The sequence below is a fragment of the Geotrypetes seraphini genome, chromosome 16, assembly GCF_902459505.1.
Source record: "Geotrypetes seraphini chromosome 16, aGeoSer1.1, whole genome shotgun sequence".
NCBI lineage: Eukaryota > Metazoa > Chordata > Amphibia > Gymnophiona > Dermophiidae > Geotrypetes > Geotrypetes seraphini.
In genome coordinates this window covers 43,817,807-43,833,701 of record NC_047099.1, presented here as the reverse complement: position 1 = coordinate 43,833,701, position 15,895 = coordinate 43,817,807, and the positions used below count along the sequence as shown (strand labels likewise).

The window sequence follows — 15,895 nt, the reverse complement described above, 5'->3', positions numbered from 1 at the left end:
TTCTTGTGCCCAAACCTGTTTCTCTTTAGAGTAAACATTGTAATGCAGAGCCGTTTGCTAAGTCTTTATATTAGCCTCTCTGGTCATTGCAAAGGTTAGGCTTCATGCCCTGTAGGTAATACAAATTACAGCTGCTAGATTAATTACCGGGATGTCAAATTAAATATGATCCTATCACTCCCTTATTTAAACCATTACACTGGTTACCTTTTGAATTTCAAATCGAGTGCAAGTGCTGAATGGGGTGGCACTAGAGCACTTCACTCAACTATTGAGAAGATGCCTTCCAAACCAAAAATTATGATCAGAGCCAACAACGAAGTTGAGTGAAGAGAGAAACCAAGATGTACATTACAAACCCCCCCCCAGCAATGCTGCTGCATCTGTTGCAGGGCCAAGACTTTGGAACTCAATGAATAGTACACGTGACTCTATGTGCAGACTTCGAAACGTTTAAAAAAATCACTAAAGACAGGCCTGTTGGAGCCTTTTTTTTTTTGATTGTTTTAAAGCAAAAGATGATGGAGCATTTCTGTCCAGGTTCGTAGACTAAACTGCGCGAGACAATCGTACGCGGACAATTCCGGGCAGACAATCGCATGTAGGACATTAGCGCGCTGGACTAAAACAGTATTTTAAAGTGCTCCGAGGGGGTGTGTGGGTGGGGAAAACCCCCCCCCCCCACTTAGAACTGTTGGCACTGCTGTTGTGGGGGGTGTTGGGGGGAACCCCCATTATAGAGGAAACAGTGCTTTTTCCCTATTTTTTTTAGGGGAAAAAGACAGTTTCCTCTGTAATGGGGGGGTCTCCCCCCACCCCCAACAGGAGCGTCAACAGTGCTAAGAAAGGGGGGGGAATTCTCCTCCCACACCCCCTCTCAGAGCGCTTTAAAATACTGTTTTAATCCAGTGCGCTGACGTCCTATACACGATTGTCTCGTGCAGTTTTGACTGATCACCTCCTGTAAGTATCGATATTAGATGATAAATTTTATGACTCAAGTCTTGATGATTGCTGATAAATTTGTAGAGTGTGTTTTTTGTTACCCGCTTAGGATTTAAGCTGAATAGAAATTTTAAAAACAATCAATGAACCTCAGTTTTAATTCTGGCAAGCTTTGATCTGTGCGTCAGAGGAGGGGCGGGACCGCGGCAGAGGGAACCTGTGGCAGAGGCCGACAGCAGCCTGCTAGGATCGCTACAGCTGACCAGTGATCCTCTGCAGGCTGCTTTAATGTAAGACTGGGAAGCTGGGATAGAGGGAGGGAAGGAACAAGAAGGCCAAAAGGAAAGATGCAAGACTTCTGGGGGAGGGAAGAAGAAAGAGGGAGACTCTGGCAAGCCAACCAGAGCCTGGGACCACAACATGATTTAAATAATGACCAGACAAGAAAAGGTAGAAAAAAAATGTATTTTCTGTTTTGTGATTGAAATGTGTATCCTGCCAGAGCTGATGTTAGACAGCAAGTGTGAACTAGGACCTAAAAGAGAGGAAAAGTCTTTTTTATTTATTTTGCTTACATCACAGAGCCAGCGTGGGGTTGGAGAGGTTGTAACCCTAGACTTCTACTAAGACTAAGGGGCTAAATTGGTTAGCATACCTTAATCAAAGGACCCCTAAGTATCGTAATAAAAAATTTGGCCTATGACTTAGATTTTGGCCCCTTATGTCATTGAGTTTGACACCCCTGAGGTAAGGGAATGGGCGTGGCGGAGAAACTTAGGGAATTCCAGGCATAGGATCTACTGAAAGGAATGAAATCCTAAACCGGTTTTGAGCAACTTTATTTAGTGAAGAATCTGGCATTTCAAGTGGAGCTTTGTAAATTAGTGGAAGTCTGTTCAAAGGTGTGACTCTTATTTTTAACTCTTGTAGTGTGCAGTTCAAGGTGGATGTAGAGACGTCGCTTAACCGTTCAGTGGAATCATCGTTTTGAAGTTAAGAGGATTCAGTAGGTAAGGGAGTTCCTGGTAAAGGAGGGAACAACCCAAACACATGCGAGTTTACCTTTTGTTCTTTTCCCCTCTTTATTCTCATGGGCAAGGGTTAGCTGGGGGGGCTGGAGAAAATAGGCTCTTTTTTCTCGCCACCCTCTTCTTCCTGGTTTTTCATCCCGAGCCCTTCCCCTATGATTTCCCCAGTGGTCCTGGAGCTCTCAACCTTCAATCCCTGGTGATTCCAAAGTAGAGAATGACACATGAACAAATTTGTTACCGTCCCCGCAGGAACTCAATTATCCCGTAGCGTCTCCATGAGTTTTGTCGCTGTCCCTGCCCCATTCCTGTAATCTTTGTCGTAACCGCACTTATGATTTTAAAGTGTTTGAGGCTTGTGCAGATGAGGATGGAGCTTGCAGGGATGGGGCAGGGACAGCGACAGAACTCGACAGGATGGGAAAACGAGTTTCTGTGGAGATGGGGAAAAATTGGTCTCCGTGTCATTGTCTATTCCCCATGGCGGTTCCTAATTAGCAACTCTCCTCCTCTCTCTTTCCAAGGCTTCCTTGGAAGGACTTAGCTGGCTCCCTTCCATCTTGGGCATCCTGGGACACTTAGGGATAATTCTTTAAAGTGGGTGTAACATTTCCACACTGATTACACATGTATGCACCCCTGTGTGCACAAATGTGCATGAATGCCAAAATCCCACTTAAGCGCTATTCCATAAATACATATATGGAGGGGCATTTTCAATAGGACGTCCAAAAATCAGGTGGCTCACTTTCTTGTTATTCGATACCCATGAGGATATTTTTCTCCTTTTTTGGGGCTCTAGTGTACATAATGCCAAAATGACTGCACATAAAGGACTAATCTATACATCTATATAAAACCAGATGTATCTGTGTGTGTTCCAGCATAACTCTGAAATGCATGGACAGATTTCAACCAAACTTGGTATACATATGACTTACTATCTGGTGGGAAGGGGGTGACATGTAAAAATTACTGAAAACAACAGATGATTGGGATAAATAAATATCCTTGCGATGCTTGGGAAATCAGCTAGTAACATATAAATTCAATAGTGTGGTAGACAGTAGGTAGCCTGAGAAAAGTCCCGGCATAGAGCATGACTAGACAACACAAACATCTTTGAGGACGTATCAGCAGGCCAAAACAAGAAGGGGGGAATAAGGGTCAGTTAGGGAGTGAAACTAGAGAGAGAATATTTCCCTTCAGTAAAAGGGAGAAGAGGATCAGCCAAGGTCAGGATAAAGAGCCAAGTTCAGAAAGATGGAGCAGAACAAGAGCATACTGCCTGGAGGGCTATCCAGTGGGTGGCTGCTTAGTATGTAATAAGCGATTTATCAAATTTAAATAAACTTGAAACTTGTCAGAAAGGTCAATATAGGAGAAGAAGGGAGGACAAAAGTGGTACGACTTGTGTATTCTACTGGAAACTGGGAGCCGCGGCTCACATGATCATACTTGTGCGCTTTCTAAAGCAATTCATCGGCTGTTTTTTTGAATTGGCTGCAGACACTTGGGAGCCTATTTTTAAAGTACTTAAGACACATAAAGTGCCGTACACCGAGGTCTTCAGGGCTGCCCCATCTAGTAATAGCTGAAGAGATCATAAAAAAAAAAAAAGATTTCTGAACAGCTCTTGATATAAGGCTCAAAGTAGTCGAAAACTGCACCAAGGGAGAGGAACTGTTGTAGTCTCTATGTGTCAATGCGGCTGTTCATAGGGTTTACCCAGACATGTCCTCTTTTTAGAGGTTTTGGACGGCCCCAGCTCTGCCAGAGCTCGAGGCCGCTTCTGGACCTCTGAGCATGTGCGGTTGTGACCAAGTTTCAACGAACGTCTTTGACCTGGAGGCTGCCGCGTGAGCTGACCCGGCAGCGGCAATTCTTATGTTCTTATATCTTTTTCCACAGGGGATGCGGAATAAGACCTTTTGAAAGCTGTGTTGGATAATTGAAATGACCCATTATCTGTCTGTCTTGTTCCACCACATGGAATTTCTATGCATAAGGATTCTGTTGTCTACTGAATTTTGATTCCGTTTGACTCCATTCCCTCTTTAACATATAGTGCAACTCCCCTTCAATTTTAACCAACTTTTCAAAGCTATTTATGGAGTGTACATTCAGGCACAGCAGATATTTTTCTGTCTTTGGAGGGCTTACAGTCTGAGCTTGTACCTGAGCCGATGAAAGGTTAAGCGATGACCTGCTCTAGGTCACAAGAAACAGCAGTGGGCTTTGGACCCTGGCTTCCCCAGTAGGAGCATAGTAAAGTAGAAATTTAAAAGATAAGAACATTGGCCGAGAGGGAAAGAAATGGAATGAACTTGTTATTGGAGGAATAATCAAAATACCATAGAGTAGAAGATGGTCTGGATACAAGTGTGAAACTGGAAAAGAAAAACATGTCACAGCAAAGGCCAGTTGAAATGACCAGACTTAAAATCCAGGAAGAAATCCATTTAATATTGTCCTTTATTAGCACTGAAAGGGATTTGTACTGTGGCAGGTCCTAATAAGCTTTGAATAAAAAAAAAACATTATCCAAAAAACTACTGGCCTAGAGCATTTCCTGCTTGGCATGGGGCACGTGTTAGTTTGTTTTTCTAGTGCCAGAAGTCAGCCAGGTGGTATGAGCTAAGAAACGACAAGATCAAGTATCGCAGAAACTTGCTTTTGTCTGTCCTTCATGCCAGGAGAGGAAAAGTTTTTGATGTGCAACGGCTTCCTGGTCTTCTGTAACACTGAGCTGTATCAACACTTGGACCTGCAGAACAGGATTTCAAAGAAGGCCTACATGAGTTGGTTCAAACAGGATAAGCTGCTCTTAGCGGGGGAATGTGGTCTGGCTGGTAGGCTCAGAGGAGCGATCCACGTTCTGAACAGAAGCAAGTAAGTGTTCATTTGGTAAGTGTTCATTGTGTCAGAGGAAACTGCGATAATTTTACCAACCCTTCCCAGTAGAGGTGGTGGAGACGAAGACTGTGTCTGAATTCAAAAAAGCATGGGACAGGCACGAGGGATCTCTTAGGGAGAGAAGGAGATTGCGGATGAGAAGACTGGACGTGCCAAGCGTGGAAAAGCTGCCCAAGGCTATCGGAAAGTGGAAATTTAGAAAAGAAATGGATTCTGCTTCTGCATTTTCTATGAATAGTAAAAATATAACAGTATATGTATATGCTCAAATATATTTTATGGATGGAGAGGTGTAAGGGGATTAAGGAGGAGGAGCTGGGAAGAGTATTTCCCTTTATAGAGAGGGGAGAGTCATTCAAGAGATGAGCTGGGAGGAATGAGGTGGTGACTCTGTTATCAGAGGGTTATTAAGAGATCAGGGAAGTGGGAGGAATGCACAATACTCTGACAACAAGGAAATAAATACAATTTTGGGAGCGATTTACTTTTTCTGTGCTACGTTCATGCAAATCATATGCATGCTATTTGTGCAGAGTAGCCCCATAAAAAGAGGGAAGGGACTGTGCCTGGTGCCTGCTCAGAAGAGCAGATTGCTAGGCAGAGCTCCTCTTGCCTACAGCCGCAGTTATCCCCATCTGTTCAGCTGATGGTGGCTCCAGAGCTTGGTTTTTTTTTATGGAGGAGGGTGCATAAAGAACATAGTCCCTGCTCCAAAGAGCTTACAATCTAAAGAGACAAATAGGATGTCATGGATACAGTTAAGGGGAAGGGGTTAATCTGCTGGCTGGGTTGGAGGGCAGAGGGGAGCACAGGACAATCAAGCTATTGTGACATCACTGAGGAGGTTGGCTCTTATTGGTGGAATGAGGCATTATGACATCACAATCTCAGCTCTGCTTCCCAAAGACTGAAACTCTTCACACTACTACTATGAATTGTTTCTATAGCGCTACCAGACACAAAGGAGACAGTCCCTGCTCCAAAGAGCTTACAATCTAAACAGCCAAGACATGGATACAGTTAAGGGGAACGGTTGTTATTTATTTATTTAGTTGCACCACACTCTCCCCCTTAATCTGCTGGCTGGGTTAGTGAGCAGTGGAGAGTACAGTTATGGATTGAAGGCTATATTAAAAAGGTGGGTTTTCAGTCTGCTTTTGAGGGGCTTGGCTTGATTGATTGATTTTATTATCTATTTTAAAAATGTCTACAACAGTGGTCTCAAACTCAAACCCTTTGTAGGTACTTGGAGGGCTGCAGAAAAAAATAGTTAATGTCTTATTAAAGAAATGAGGTAAAGCTCTTTATAGTTTATAAATCTTCCACCCACCCCCGAAGGCCTGCATGTTCCCCCCTTCTTTGCAGCGTCCTCCAGCTTTCCCCCCTGGCCTCCCGGCCTTAGTTTCAGCTAATTACCACAGCCTGCAGAGAGGATCACCAGTGCTGTAGTGTTGCTTGCAGGCTGCCATTGCTTGCCCATTCTATATCCCAGGTTTTCCCAGTTCAGCAGATTCTGACCTGGTCAGTAGGTCCAGGTTCCTTCTCCTCTGTGGTAAGAGCCATACTAGAGCCCCTGGCTGTGGGTGTTGGGAGTTAGGCGTCAGTCACCCACCGGCTCTAGAAGCCCGTGAAATAACAGCGCTCATAGTTCGTCTGTTCCTGTGTTTTGGTGGTGCTAAAACCCCTTTGTCACTCGATAGCCCACGTCCTCATTTCCAAGAGACCTTTCTCCGGATCTCTTCACCCTTGAGTTTGGCTCTTCTGCTATGACATATGTAGAGGGCTTAGGGCTTGGTGCTTTTGTTTTATATAAATGCTGTTATTTCGTTATGGTGATGTTGTAAAAACGTTATTAAAAATAGTTGCATCTATCTCTAGATGAAATTTATCATGGATTTACCAGAAGCAAAGGGTTTTGGGTTTCATTTTAGACTCTGTCAATGTCCTTGGAACATGTTGTCATTTTTTCTTTTCTTTTTTTTAATTAAAGGCAGCTACTGTTGAGATTAATTAAACAAGTGCACTGTATGATAAACGCATCCAAGTTTTATAAAAAATTTGATTAATGGCCTAGACAAGGTTTCAAGGCGGTGTACAATAAAAACAGTAGGTTTAGTTTATTTTTTTTTACAAAGACCACTTAAAGACACAATTGAGACAAGAGACTTACAGATAGAGTAGGATAAAAAAAGGGAAGAGCTACAGTGGAAAAAAGGAAAGTAACATAAATGGGAAAAATAAAAGGAAGGGGAGCGATAGAATCCCTAGTTTTTATTTTAAAAAAAAAGGCTAAAAATAGCTGGTCACACGCTGTCCTGAAAAGGACGCTCAAACATTAAATTCATCTCTGAATAAAAATAGCTGTTTATGCCTAATATAGAATTTTGTGACCATCAACATATTGATAAGGCAGGATGGAAAGGAGACTCTGGAATAAGATCAGAAGAGGGCCTAAAAGGATGAAGTAAGACTTTCACTCTGCCAGGTTGATTGGAAAGGACTGATCCAGTCCTGGCTTTGTTGGGGGCTTTCTCAAATGGAATTTCACTAGAAAAAGCAGGACCATATACATGGCCATGTATGCGAAGGTGAGCGGCGGCCCTTCCCCGCCCCCCCACCTGCCGCGCGCCCCTTCCCCGTACCTTTTTAACTTTGGCGCGAGCAGCCACCAACTTACTGCCCGTGTCGACTTCGGCGCTCTCTGACGTCACTTTCTGGAAGTGATGTCGGAGAGAGCGCCGAAGCCAACGCGGGCAGCCCGTTGCTTGTGCCGAAGGGTTGTGTGTGTGGCAGGGGGAGGAGGAGAAGTGCCAGCACCCTGAGTAGAGAATGACACAGGGACAAAATATTTCCCTCCCCCCCCCCCCCCCCGAGATCTTTTCCTGTCCCTGTCCCTTTCCTGCCACAAACACTTTAAAATCCCCCTCACTAAGCCAGGACTTTGGGATGAACCGGTTGAAGTAGTCTGAATCGAGAGTCGCTGTTTTACATAAGTCTAATTTTCCATCCTTTCTTTCTAGTGTTACCTTGGTCGGGGGATAGTCACCTGCTACCACAGCTAAGGAAGAGACCCGCCTCCATAATGATCCGCAGGGTGTTGGATCGGCCCTGCACCCTGGCCATGCTGATTGGCTTCCAGTTCGCCTTCATGGTCTACTTCTCGTTTGGAGGCTTCCGGAACTTGGCATCGATATTTGGTCGCCCCTCTGACCCACTGTATGACTACGCCCACACCCATGATGTGTATGGGAACCTTAGCCACTTGGCCTCCCAGCACTCCCGAGGAGGCCTGGCCGAGTCCCTCCCCTACTGCCCGGAGCGCTCCCCACACCTAAGTATGTCTGCAATAACTTGATATATATTTCATGAATTCATTTTGTAATCTTTAGCCCGTGGTAGTTCAAGATGAATTACATAGAACTGTAGTGAAAAACACATTTTACTATTCAGCTGAATACAGATTCCAAATATGAATAATAGGCTTTGAGCTTTAACTTAAAAAATAATAAAAGAAGCAACGCGAAATCGGAGGATTCAAAACAGTAGAGCCCCGGATTCATATGCAAATCACATTGAGGGATATGGGTAATCAGGGTCTCCATCTGGGAGCACCTGGCTTGGCCTCCGCGTGTGCGGGTCGCCGGAATAGATGGACCTAAAGTCTGATCCGGTGAAGGCGTTTCTAGTACAGTATTGGGGTTCAAGAAAGGATTGGGCAACTTTCTGAAGAAAAGGGGATAGAAGAGTACGGATAGAGGACTACTACACAGGTCCTGGACCTGATGGGCCTCTGCGTGTACGGACTGCTGGGCATGATGGACCTCTGGTCTGACCCAGCGGAGGCACTGCTTATGTGCTTATGTTAAATCACTATTCGGCCGAATACAAATAATGTATTCGATGCACTGCTTGGGGCTAAATTGAATCAAATGCAAATATTCAGTGCAGGCCTAATTCAGGTGAAGTGGATATGACTAGGCTTGGTTTGCCTTTACACAGGACTTTCCTGAATGCTGCCCAAAGGGGCTTTTTTCCCTTTTCTGGAATGTAGCACTAGTGTGCAGCCACGGGAGCATGTTCCTCCTCCTATGTAGGAGGTGCTAAGGACGTGCTAGCCAGATACGAGTTCACATCCAGGCCCATTCTCTGCCCCCGACATGCCCCCCTTGAACGACGTACGATGACAAAACTAACTCTTTTGTGCTGATCACTATCAGCTCTCTCCTTCTGTTTACAGTTTGCAAATATTACCGTGTACTGTAGACTCGAATCTAAACCGAGATTTTGGGGGTCTCGGTTTATATTCGGGTGTCGCACTGATGTATCTAGTTACAATAACCATTTTCAGAGAAACTGACACAAACACCTTTTTAAGGTTTGATAGCTTTCATCCCCCCAAAAAACTTAAAGAAAGTTACCTTTTTCTCAAATGTTAAGAATCGGGAGAAATTGTTCCAGTATTGAAGATTTCAAGATTAAATCGAAAGATCTGCAAGAGAAACTATTGGAAATGGATTATGCTAGAACTATTGCAAAGAAAGCCTACTTTAAGAAAATTTTGCAAATCCTTGAAAACTTTTATCTTATAGATATGGTTTATTAATTGTGCAGTGATTAAGGCTGAATAGGTATATGTTTGGATTGCTTAATGGTGTACTCCGAGCGCTGATTGTAAGGGAGTTGCTTTAGTCCCATGTGCCTGAAAAAGCTCTTTGGCCTGAAGCCTGGATCATTGTTTCACTGAGATATTTGTGTTCAGTTATGCAATTGGCAAACTACGTTAAGTGCTTTTGAATAATTACCTGCATGTTTTTAATGCACAATTTGGCCCACTCTTCTGCTTTGATAAACAGTGTTATCTTTACTAAATCTACGACAAATATCCCTTACGGAAGAGTAATAAAACCTATGGTGTAATCTAATCTCCTGATGAAGCTCTTAAGAGAGTGAAATGGAGGCGCTTCGTTGAGCGAATTTAAAGTGCTAATGAATCGGTAAATACTTTTACAGCTTCTCGTCGCAATAAACTGTCCGCACCATATATAGCAGTACCGTTTGTTTAGGGTTGATGAAACGTCGTGAGTTAAAACTAAAAGTACTGCCCTGAGTACATATATTGGGCAAATGGAGACCAGAGATAGTTCTGGACAAGATTCTATTCAAACCCAGTTGGGTCTTTCAGCCTATAAGAAAACATGTTAAAAAATCTCTCTACATTTATCAATATTTAAGGGATATTTGTCGTAGACTTTACATACAGAGGATTAGTCTGTGAACCAGATGCCATGGAAACCAGGCTGCACCCAAAATTTTAAACATCCTTCTCCCTGTTTTTGGCAGTGGTGGAGCATGTGAAGGGCAAGGCTAACTATACAGAATACCCGCATTTTGTGGGTAGGTGTATATGTAGCACACATAAGAGGCAGCAAAATGACGCTCTGCCCTTCTACAAGGGCACAGTTAGGGCTGCATAGTGCATATAATGTTATTTATGTGTTAAAATCTGCGCAATTTACAACTAATACACCCGATTATTCAAAGACAGAACACTTCTATAGCGTTCTTCTTACTATTCCAGACCAGTGGGATAGTCTTGTCCATAGAACTCCCAGAGAGCTGCCTTACATAAGTCATATAAGAACATAATAGCATTATTATTACTGGGTCAGACCAATGGTCCATCTAGCCCAGTAGCCAATCCAGGTCCCTGGGCAAAACCCAAAGAGTAGCAACATTCCAGAATCCCAAAGAGTATCAAGATTCCAGGCAGAATCTCAAACAATAGCAAGATTCCAGAACCCCAAAGAGTAGCAACATTCCAGAATCCCAAAAAGTAACAAAAGAGTGTAGAACTCCAAAGAATATTAAGATTCCCTGTAGAATCTCAAAGAATAGCAAGATTCCAGAACCCCCAAAGAGTATCAAGATTCCAGGCAGAATCTCAAACAATAGCAAGATACCGGAACCCCAAAGAGTAGCAACATTTCAGAATCCCAAAGAGTAACAAAAGAGTGAAGAACCCCAAAGAGTATCAAGATTCCCTGTAGAATCTCAAAGAATAGCAAGATTCCAGAACCCCAAAGAGTAGCAACATTTCAGAATCCCAAAGAGTAACAAAAGAGTGTAGAACCCCAAAGAATATCAAGATTCCCTGTAGAATCTCAAAGAATAGCAAGATTCCAGAACCCCAAAGAGTAGCAACATTTCAGAATCCCAAAGAGTAACAAAAGAGTGAAGAACCCCAAAGAGTATCAAGATTCCAGGCAGAATTTCAAACAATAGCAAGATACCGGAACCCCAAAGAGTAGCAACATTCCAGAATCCCAAAAAGTAACAAAAGAGTGTAGAACCCCAAAGAATATCAAGATTCCCTGTAGAATCTCAAAGAATAGCAAGATTCCAGAACCCCAAAGAGTAGCAACATTCCAGAATCCCAAAAAGTAACAAAAGAGTGTAGAACTCCAAAGAATATTAAGATTCCCTGTAGAATCTCAAAGAATAGCAAGATTCCAGAACCCCAAAGAGTAACAAAAGATTCCAGAATCCCAAAGAGTATCAAGATTCCAGGCAGAATCTCAAACAATAGCAAGATACCGGAACCCCAAAGAGTAGCAACATTTCAGAATCCCAAAGAGTAACAAAAGAGTGAAGAACCCCAAAGAGTATCAAGATTCCAGGCAGAATTTCAAACAATAGCAAGATACCGGAACCCCAAAGAGTAGCAACATTCCAGAATCCCAAAAAGTAACAAAAGAGTGTAGAACTCCAAAGAATATTAAGATTCCCTGTAGAATCTCAAAGAATAGCAAGATTCCAGAACCCCAAAGAGTAACAAAAGATTCCAGAACCCCAAAGAGTATCAAGATTCCAGGCAGAATCTCAAACAATAGCAAGATACCGGAACCCCAAAGAGTAGCAACATTTCAGAATCCCAGAGTAACAAAAGAGTGTAGAACCCCAAAGAGTATCAAGATTCCAGGCAGAATCTCAAACAATAGCAAGATTCCGGAACCCCAAAGAGTAGCAACATTTCAGAATCCCAAAGAGTAACAAAAGAGTGTAGAACCCCAAAGAGTATCAAGATTCCAGGCAGAATCTCAAAGAATAGCAAGATTCCAGAACCCCAAAGAGTAACAAAAGATTCCAGAACCCCAAAGAGTATCAAGATTCCAGGCAGAATCTCAAACAATAGCAAGATACCGGAACCCCAAAGAGTAGCAACATTCCAGAATCCCAAAGAGTAACAAGAGTCTAGAACCCCAAAGAGTATCAAGATTCCAGGCAGAATCTCAAAGAATAGCAAGATTCCGGAACAAGTTTTGCACCAGGCATATCTGTAGGGTTCAAATTCAGATCTCTTGTAAGAGGGGACCACTGCTCCTCTGGCTCCTAAGCATTTGGATCTCTCTGGGGACATGGGCAGAGAGGCATCGCTGTCCCAGCCGCCTTTGGAAGAGGCCTTGGTTTGTTCTGAGGGGATGGAACTGTCAGGTGTTCATTTGCCTGCTTTCTGCCTCGAACATGCCGGGGGATCCGTATCGTCTTGTTTCTTTCCTTTGTCCAGCATTGACAAGTATGGAGGATGTGACTGCTGCTTTGAAGAAAGTTTCAAGTTTACATTAGGGATTTCTATTCCGACATTACCTTGCGGTTCAAGGAGGATTACAAGTGGTTTGTCAGGACATTAGAAGTATTTAGGGAGTAGTTTGTACATTTCTTTGAGTTGCTAAGGATTACATTTGAATTGTCATGGTATTAGAAGTACATATGGAGTAGTTTCAGGTGATGCTTGGGACAGTTCTGACTGTGTTAGTTCGGTTTTATGTGTTTTTTGAATAGAAGGGTTTTTATTTATTTTTTTGAAGGTTTTGTAGTCTGTGGTCGAGGTCAATAGGTTGTAGAGTTGGAGGTCGAATGTTGCAGCTCGAGTGGCTAGGAGGTTGTCGTACAGTTTTTTTCTTTTGACGTTTTTGGTTGGAGGGTGTGTGAATAGTGCATGGGTTCTCCTATGTCTGGTTGAGGTGGATTGAATTAGTTGATTGTTCCAATAAGCTGGGCTGTCTCCGGCAGTATTTGACAAATCTCCCACACACTTAGTGCAGGTTGCAATTCAGTTGATGACTTGTTTGTTTTTACCGTGTTATAATTACAGTATTTTGAATGTTTCGATTATGTCCCCTCTGTCTCCTCTTTTCAAGGGAGAAGAGACCCCTTTTCTCTAATCTCTCATTCTATGGCAACTCCACCACCCCCTTAACCATTTTAGTCGCTTTTCTCTGGACCCTTTCGAGTAGTACCGTGTCCTTCAATTACATCGGTTACCAATTTCTGCTAGGATAACTTATAAGGAGACTGAGGGGACATGATCGAAACATTCAAAATACAGATAAAGACAGATTGTTCACCCTCTCCAAGGTAGGGAGAACGAGAGGACACTCTCTAAAGTTGAAAGGGAATAGATTCCGTACAAACGTAAGGAAGTTCTTCCTCACCCAGAGAGTGGTAGAAAACTGGAACGCAGGTGGCAGGAGTCTGATCAGCAGACAAAGCTCTTGTTGCCGCATCAAAGGCAGACAAAACACAAATGATGTTATTGAGGAATATATGGAAGAATTGGGGGGGGGCATGTCTGTAGTTTGTCCACATAGTTATTTCAACCAAACACTTCTTCTGCTTTCATCCCATCCCCTCCGCAGTTGGACCTCTGACTGTGACCTTCAACAAGGTGCCAACACTGAAACAAATCAAAGAGAAGAACCCTGCAGTCACGAAAGGTGGCAGGTACCACCCGCCGAGCTGTGAACCCCGCCATCGGACAGCTGTGATCATCCCACATCGGAACCGTGAGGCCCATCTACTGTATCTGCTGTATTACCTACATCCCTTTCTCCAGCGCCAGCAGATACAGTATGGCATCTATATCATACACCAGGTCAGATGAGGGTGCCACCTTCTCCCTCCAGCTCCCATTCTCCTTTCTCCTTCTGTCTCTCCCTCCTCATCCTTCTGTCTACTCTTCTCTGTCACCCTATCCTTCCTCTCAACAATCCTCATTTTGTATCTCCATCTCTGTTCTATTCATTACACTTTATATCACATTCTACCCTAAAAAAATAGGTCTCAAAGTGATTTACAACTTTACAAGAGATATAAAAATCGATTAAAGTGCAATTTTATATAAATTAAGCAAAAATAGTCTTAAGACTATGGCAAAACAAGTTATAATTCAGATTTTGACTGGAAGAACATTCCAAATGGAGGCTGCTTTAAAAGAGAGATTCCTTCCCTCTTCTCTCCTCCTCTGTTGTCCTTCCTTCTCATTTTCTTTGAAGTTCAAGTTCAATTTATTTAATATACTGCAAATATAAAACCAAAGGTTCAAGATAGCCCTAATGAATATGCATGAAAGAGATTTGCATGTAATGAAGATGATGGGCATGCAGGTCTGCGTCATGCATATTCATTAGGGCTCTCCCGAAAACCCAACTGGCTAGTGGTCCTCCAGGACAGGGTTGGGGACCACTGACCTAGAGGTTGAGGGTAGGGCCCGACTTTGTCCCGGGTCTGCCTTCGTTCCACCTGCTAAGTGTTTTGACATCTGCCTGCATGCACTGCATTGTTTCCACAGGCCGGAAATACCACCTTTAACCGAGCAAAGCTGCTGAATGTGGGGGTGAAGGAGGCGCTGAAGGACGAGGATTGGGACTGCCTTTTCCTGCATGACGTGGATCTCATCCCGGAGAATGACCACAATTTCTATGTCTGTGACCCCTGGAGCCCCAAGCATGCTTCCATCGCCATGAACAAGTTTGGCTACAGGTAATTCATCCTCTTTCTCCTTGTGCTCTACTGAACAGGGATGGTCTCTTGAATGTTTTAATGTACAGCACTGCACTCACATAGCAACGTTATATAGTAACAAGACCCGAATGGTCCATCTAGTCTGCCCAACCTGATTCAATCTAAAAATTTGTTCGGGTTTTTTTTTTTTCTTCTTCTTAGCTATTTCTGGGCAAGAATTCAAAGCTCAGCCCAGTACTGTTCTTAGGTTCCAACTACTGAAGTGTCCGTCACAGCTCACTCCAGTCTAGGGATCTCAAAGTCCCACCTTGAGTGCTGCAACCCATTCAGGTTTTCAGGATTTCCCCAATGAATATGCATGAGATCTGTGTGCATGAACTGCTTTCAATGCATATTCATTGTGGAAATCCTGAAAACCCGACTGGGTTGCAGCCCTCAAGGAGGGACTTTGAAACCCCTGATCTATACCCTCCCAGCAGTCCATCTACACCCTATAGCAGGGGTAGGGAACTCCGGTCCTTGAGAGCCGTATTCCAGTCGGGTTTTCAGGATTTCCCCAATGAATATGCATTGAAAGCAGTGCTTGCAAATAGATTTCATGCATATTCATTGGGGAAATCCTGAAAACCCGACTGGACTACAGCTCTTGAGGACCGGAGTTCCCTACCCCTGATCTATACAATTCCCCAGCTTAGTAATTTCGATGTACTAACCCAGGGATCTCAAAGTCCCTCCTCGAGGGCTGCAATCCAGTCGGGGTTTCAGGATTTCCCCAATGAATATGCATTGAAAGCAGTGCATGCAAATAGATCTCATGCATATTCATTGGGGAAATCCTGAAAACCCGACTGGAATACGGCTCTTGACCGGAGTTCCTTACCCCTGCCCTATAGAAATAAGTAATAATAATAATCTATCCCGTCTTACCTTGCAGTTCAGAGCAGTTTACATTGAAGAGAAGCTGCAGTGAGATTACAACACCACACACAGTATGAGATTACAGGTCCAGTACTAAGGCCACCCCCATGCACACACTGCTTTGCTGATGCCTTGCAGTATCCCTTATTGTTCAAGTACTGACTTCCCCCCCCCCTTCCATTTCATATAGCTTTTCCAATGTAGTTCACCCTTGCCCTGTGGCCCTCCCCACTGCTTTCCCGTCTTTGGAAATATACCACTGCCCTAACTTGCAGTGCTCCCATAAT

General features: G+C 43.5%; 1 protein-coding gene across 2 annotated transcripts in view; it reads left to right on the top strand.

Annotated features, from left to right (window-relative positions):
* B4GALT3 (beta-1,4-galactosyltransferase 3) overlaps positions 1-15,895 on the top strand; it is a 43,075-nt gene that overhangs the window by 19,211 nt on the left and 7,969 nt on the right. Inside the window, exons 2-5 of one of the 2 annotated variants that reach the window (XM_033924324.1) lie at positions 1,876-1,955; positions 7,910-8,224; positions 13,586-13,821; positions 14,518-14,708. In XM_033924324.1, coding sequence (XP_033780215.1) covers positions 7,972-8,224; positions 13,586-13,821; positions 14,518-14,708 — 680 coding nt within the window. In that variant the 5' untranslated portion in view covers positions 1,876-1,955; positions 7,910-7,971. The remainder of the gene's footprint in view (positions 1-1,875; positions 1,956-7,909; positions 8,225-13,585; positions 13,822-14,517; positions 14,709-15,895) is intronic. The other variant, XM_033924323.1, reaches the window with a different exon arrangement.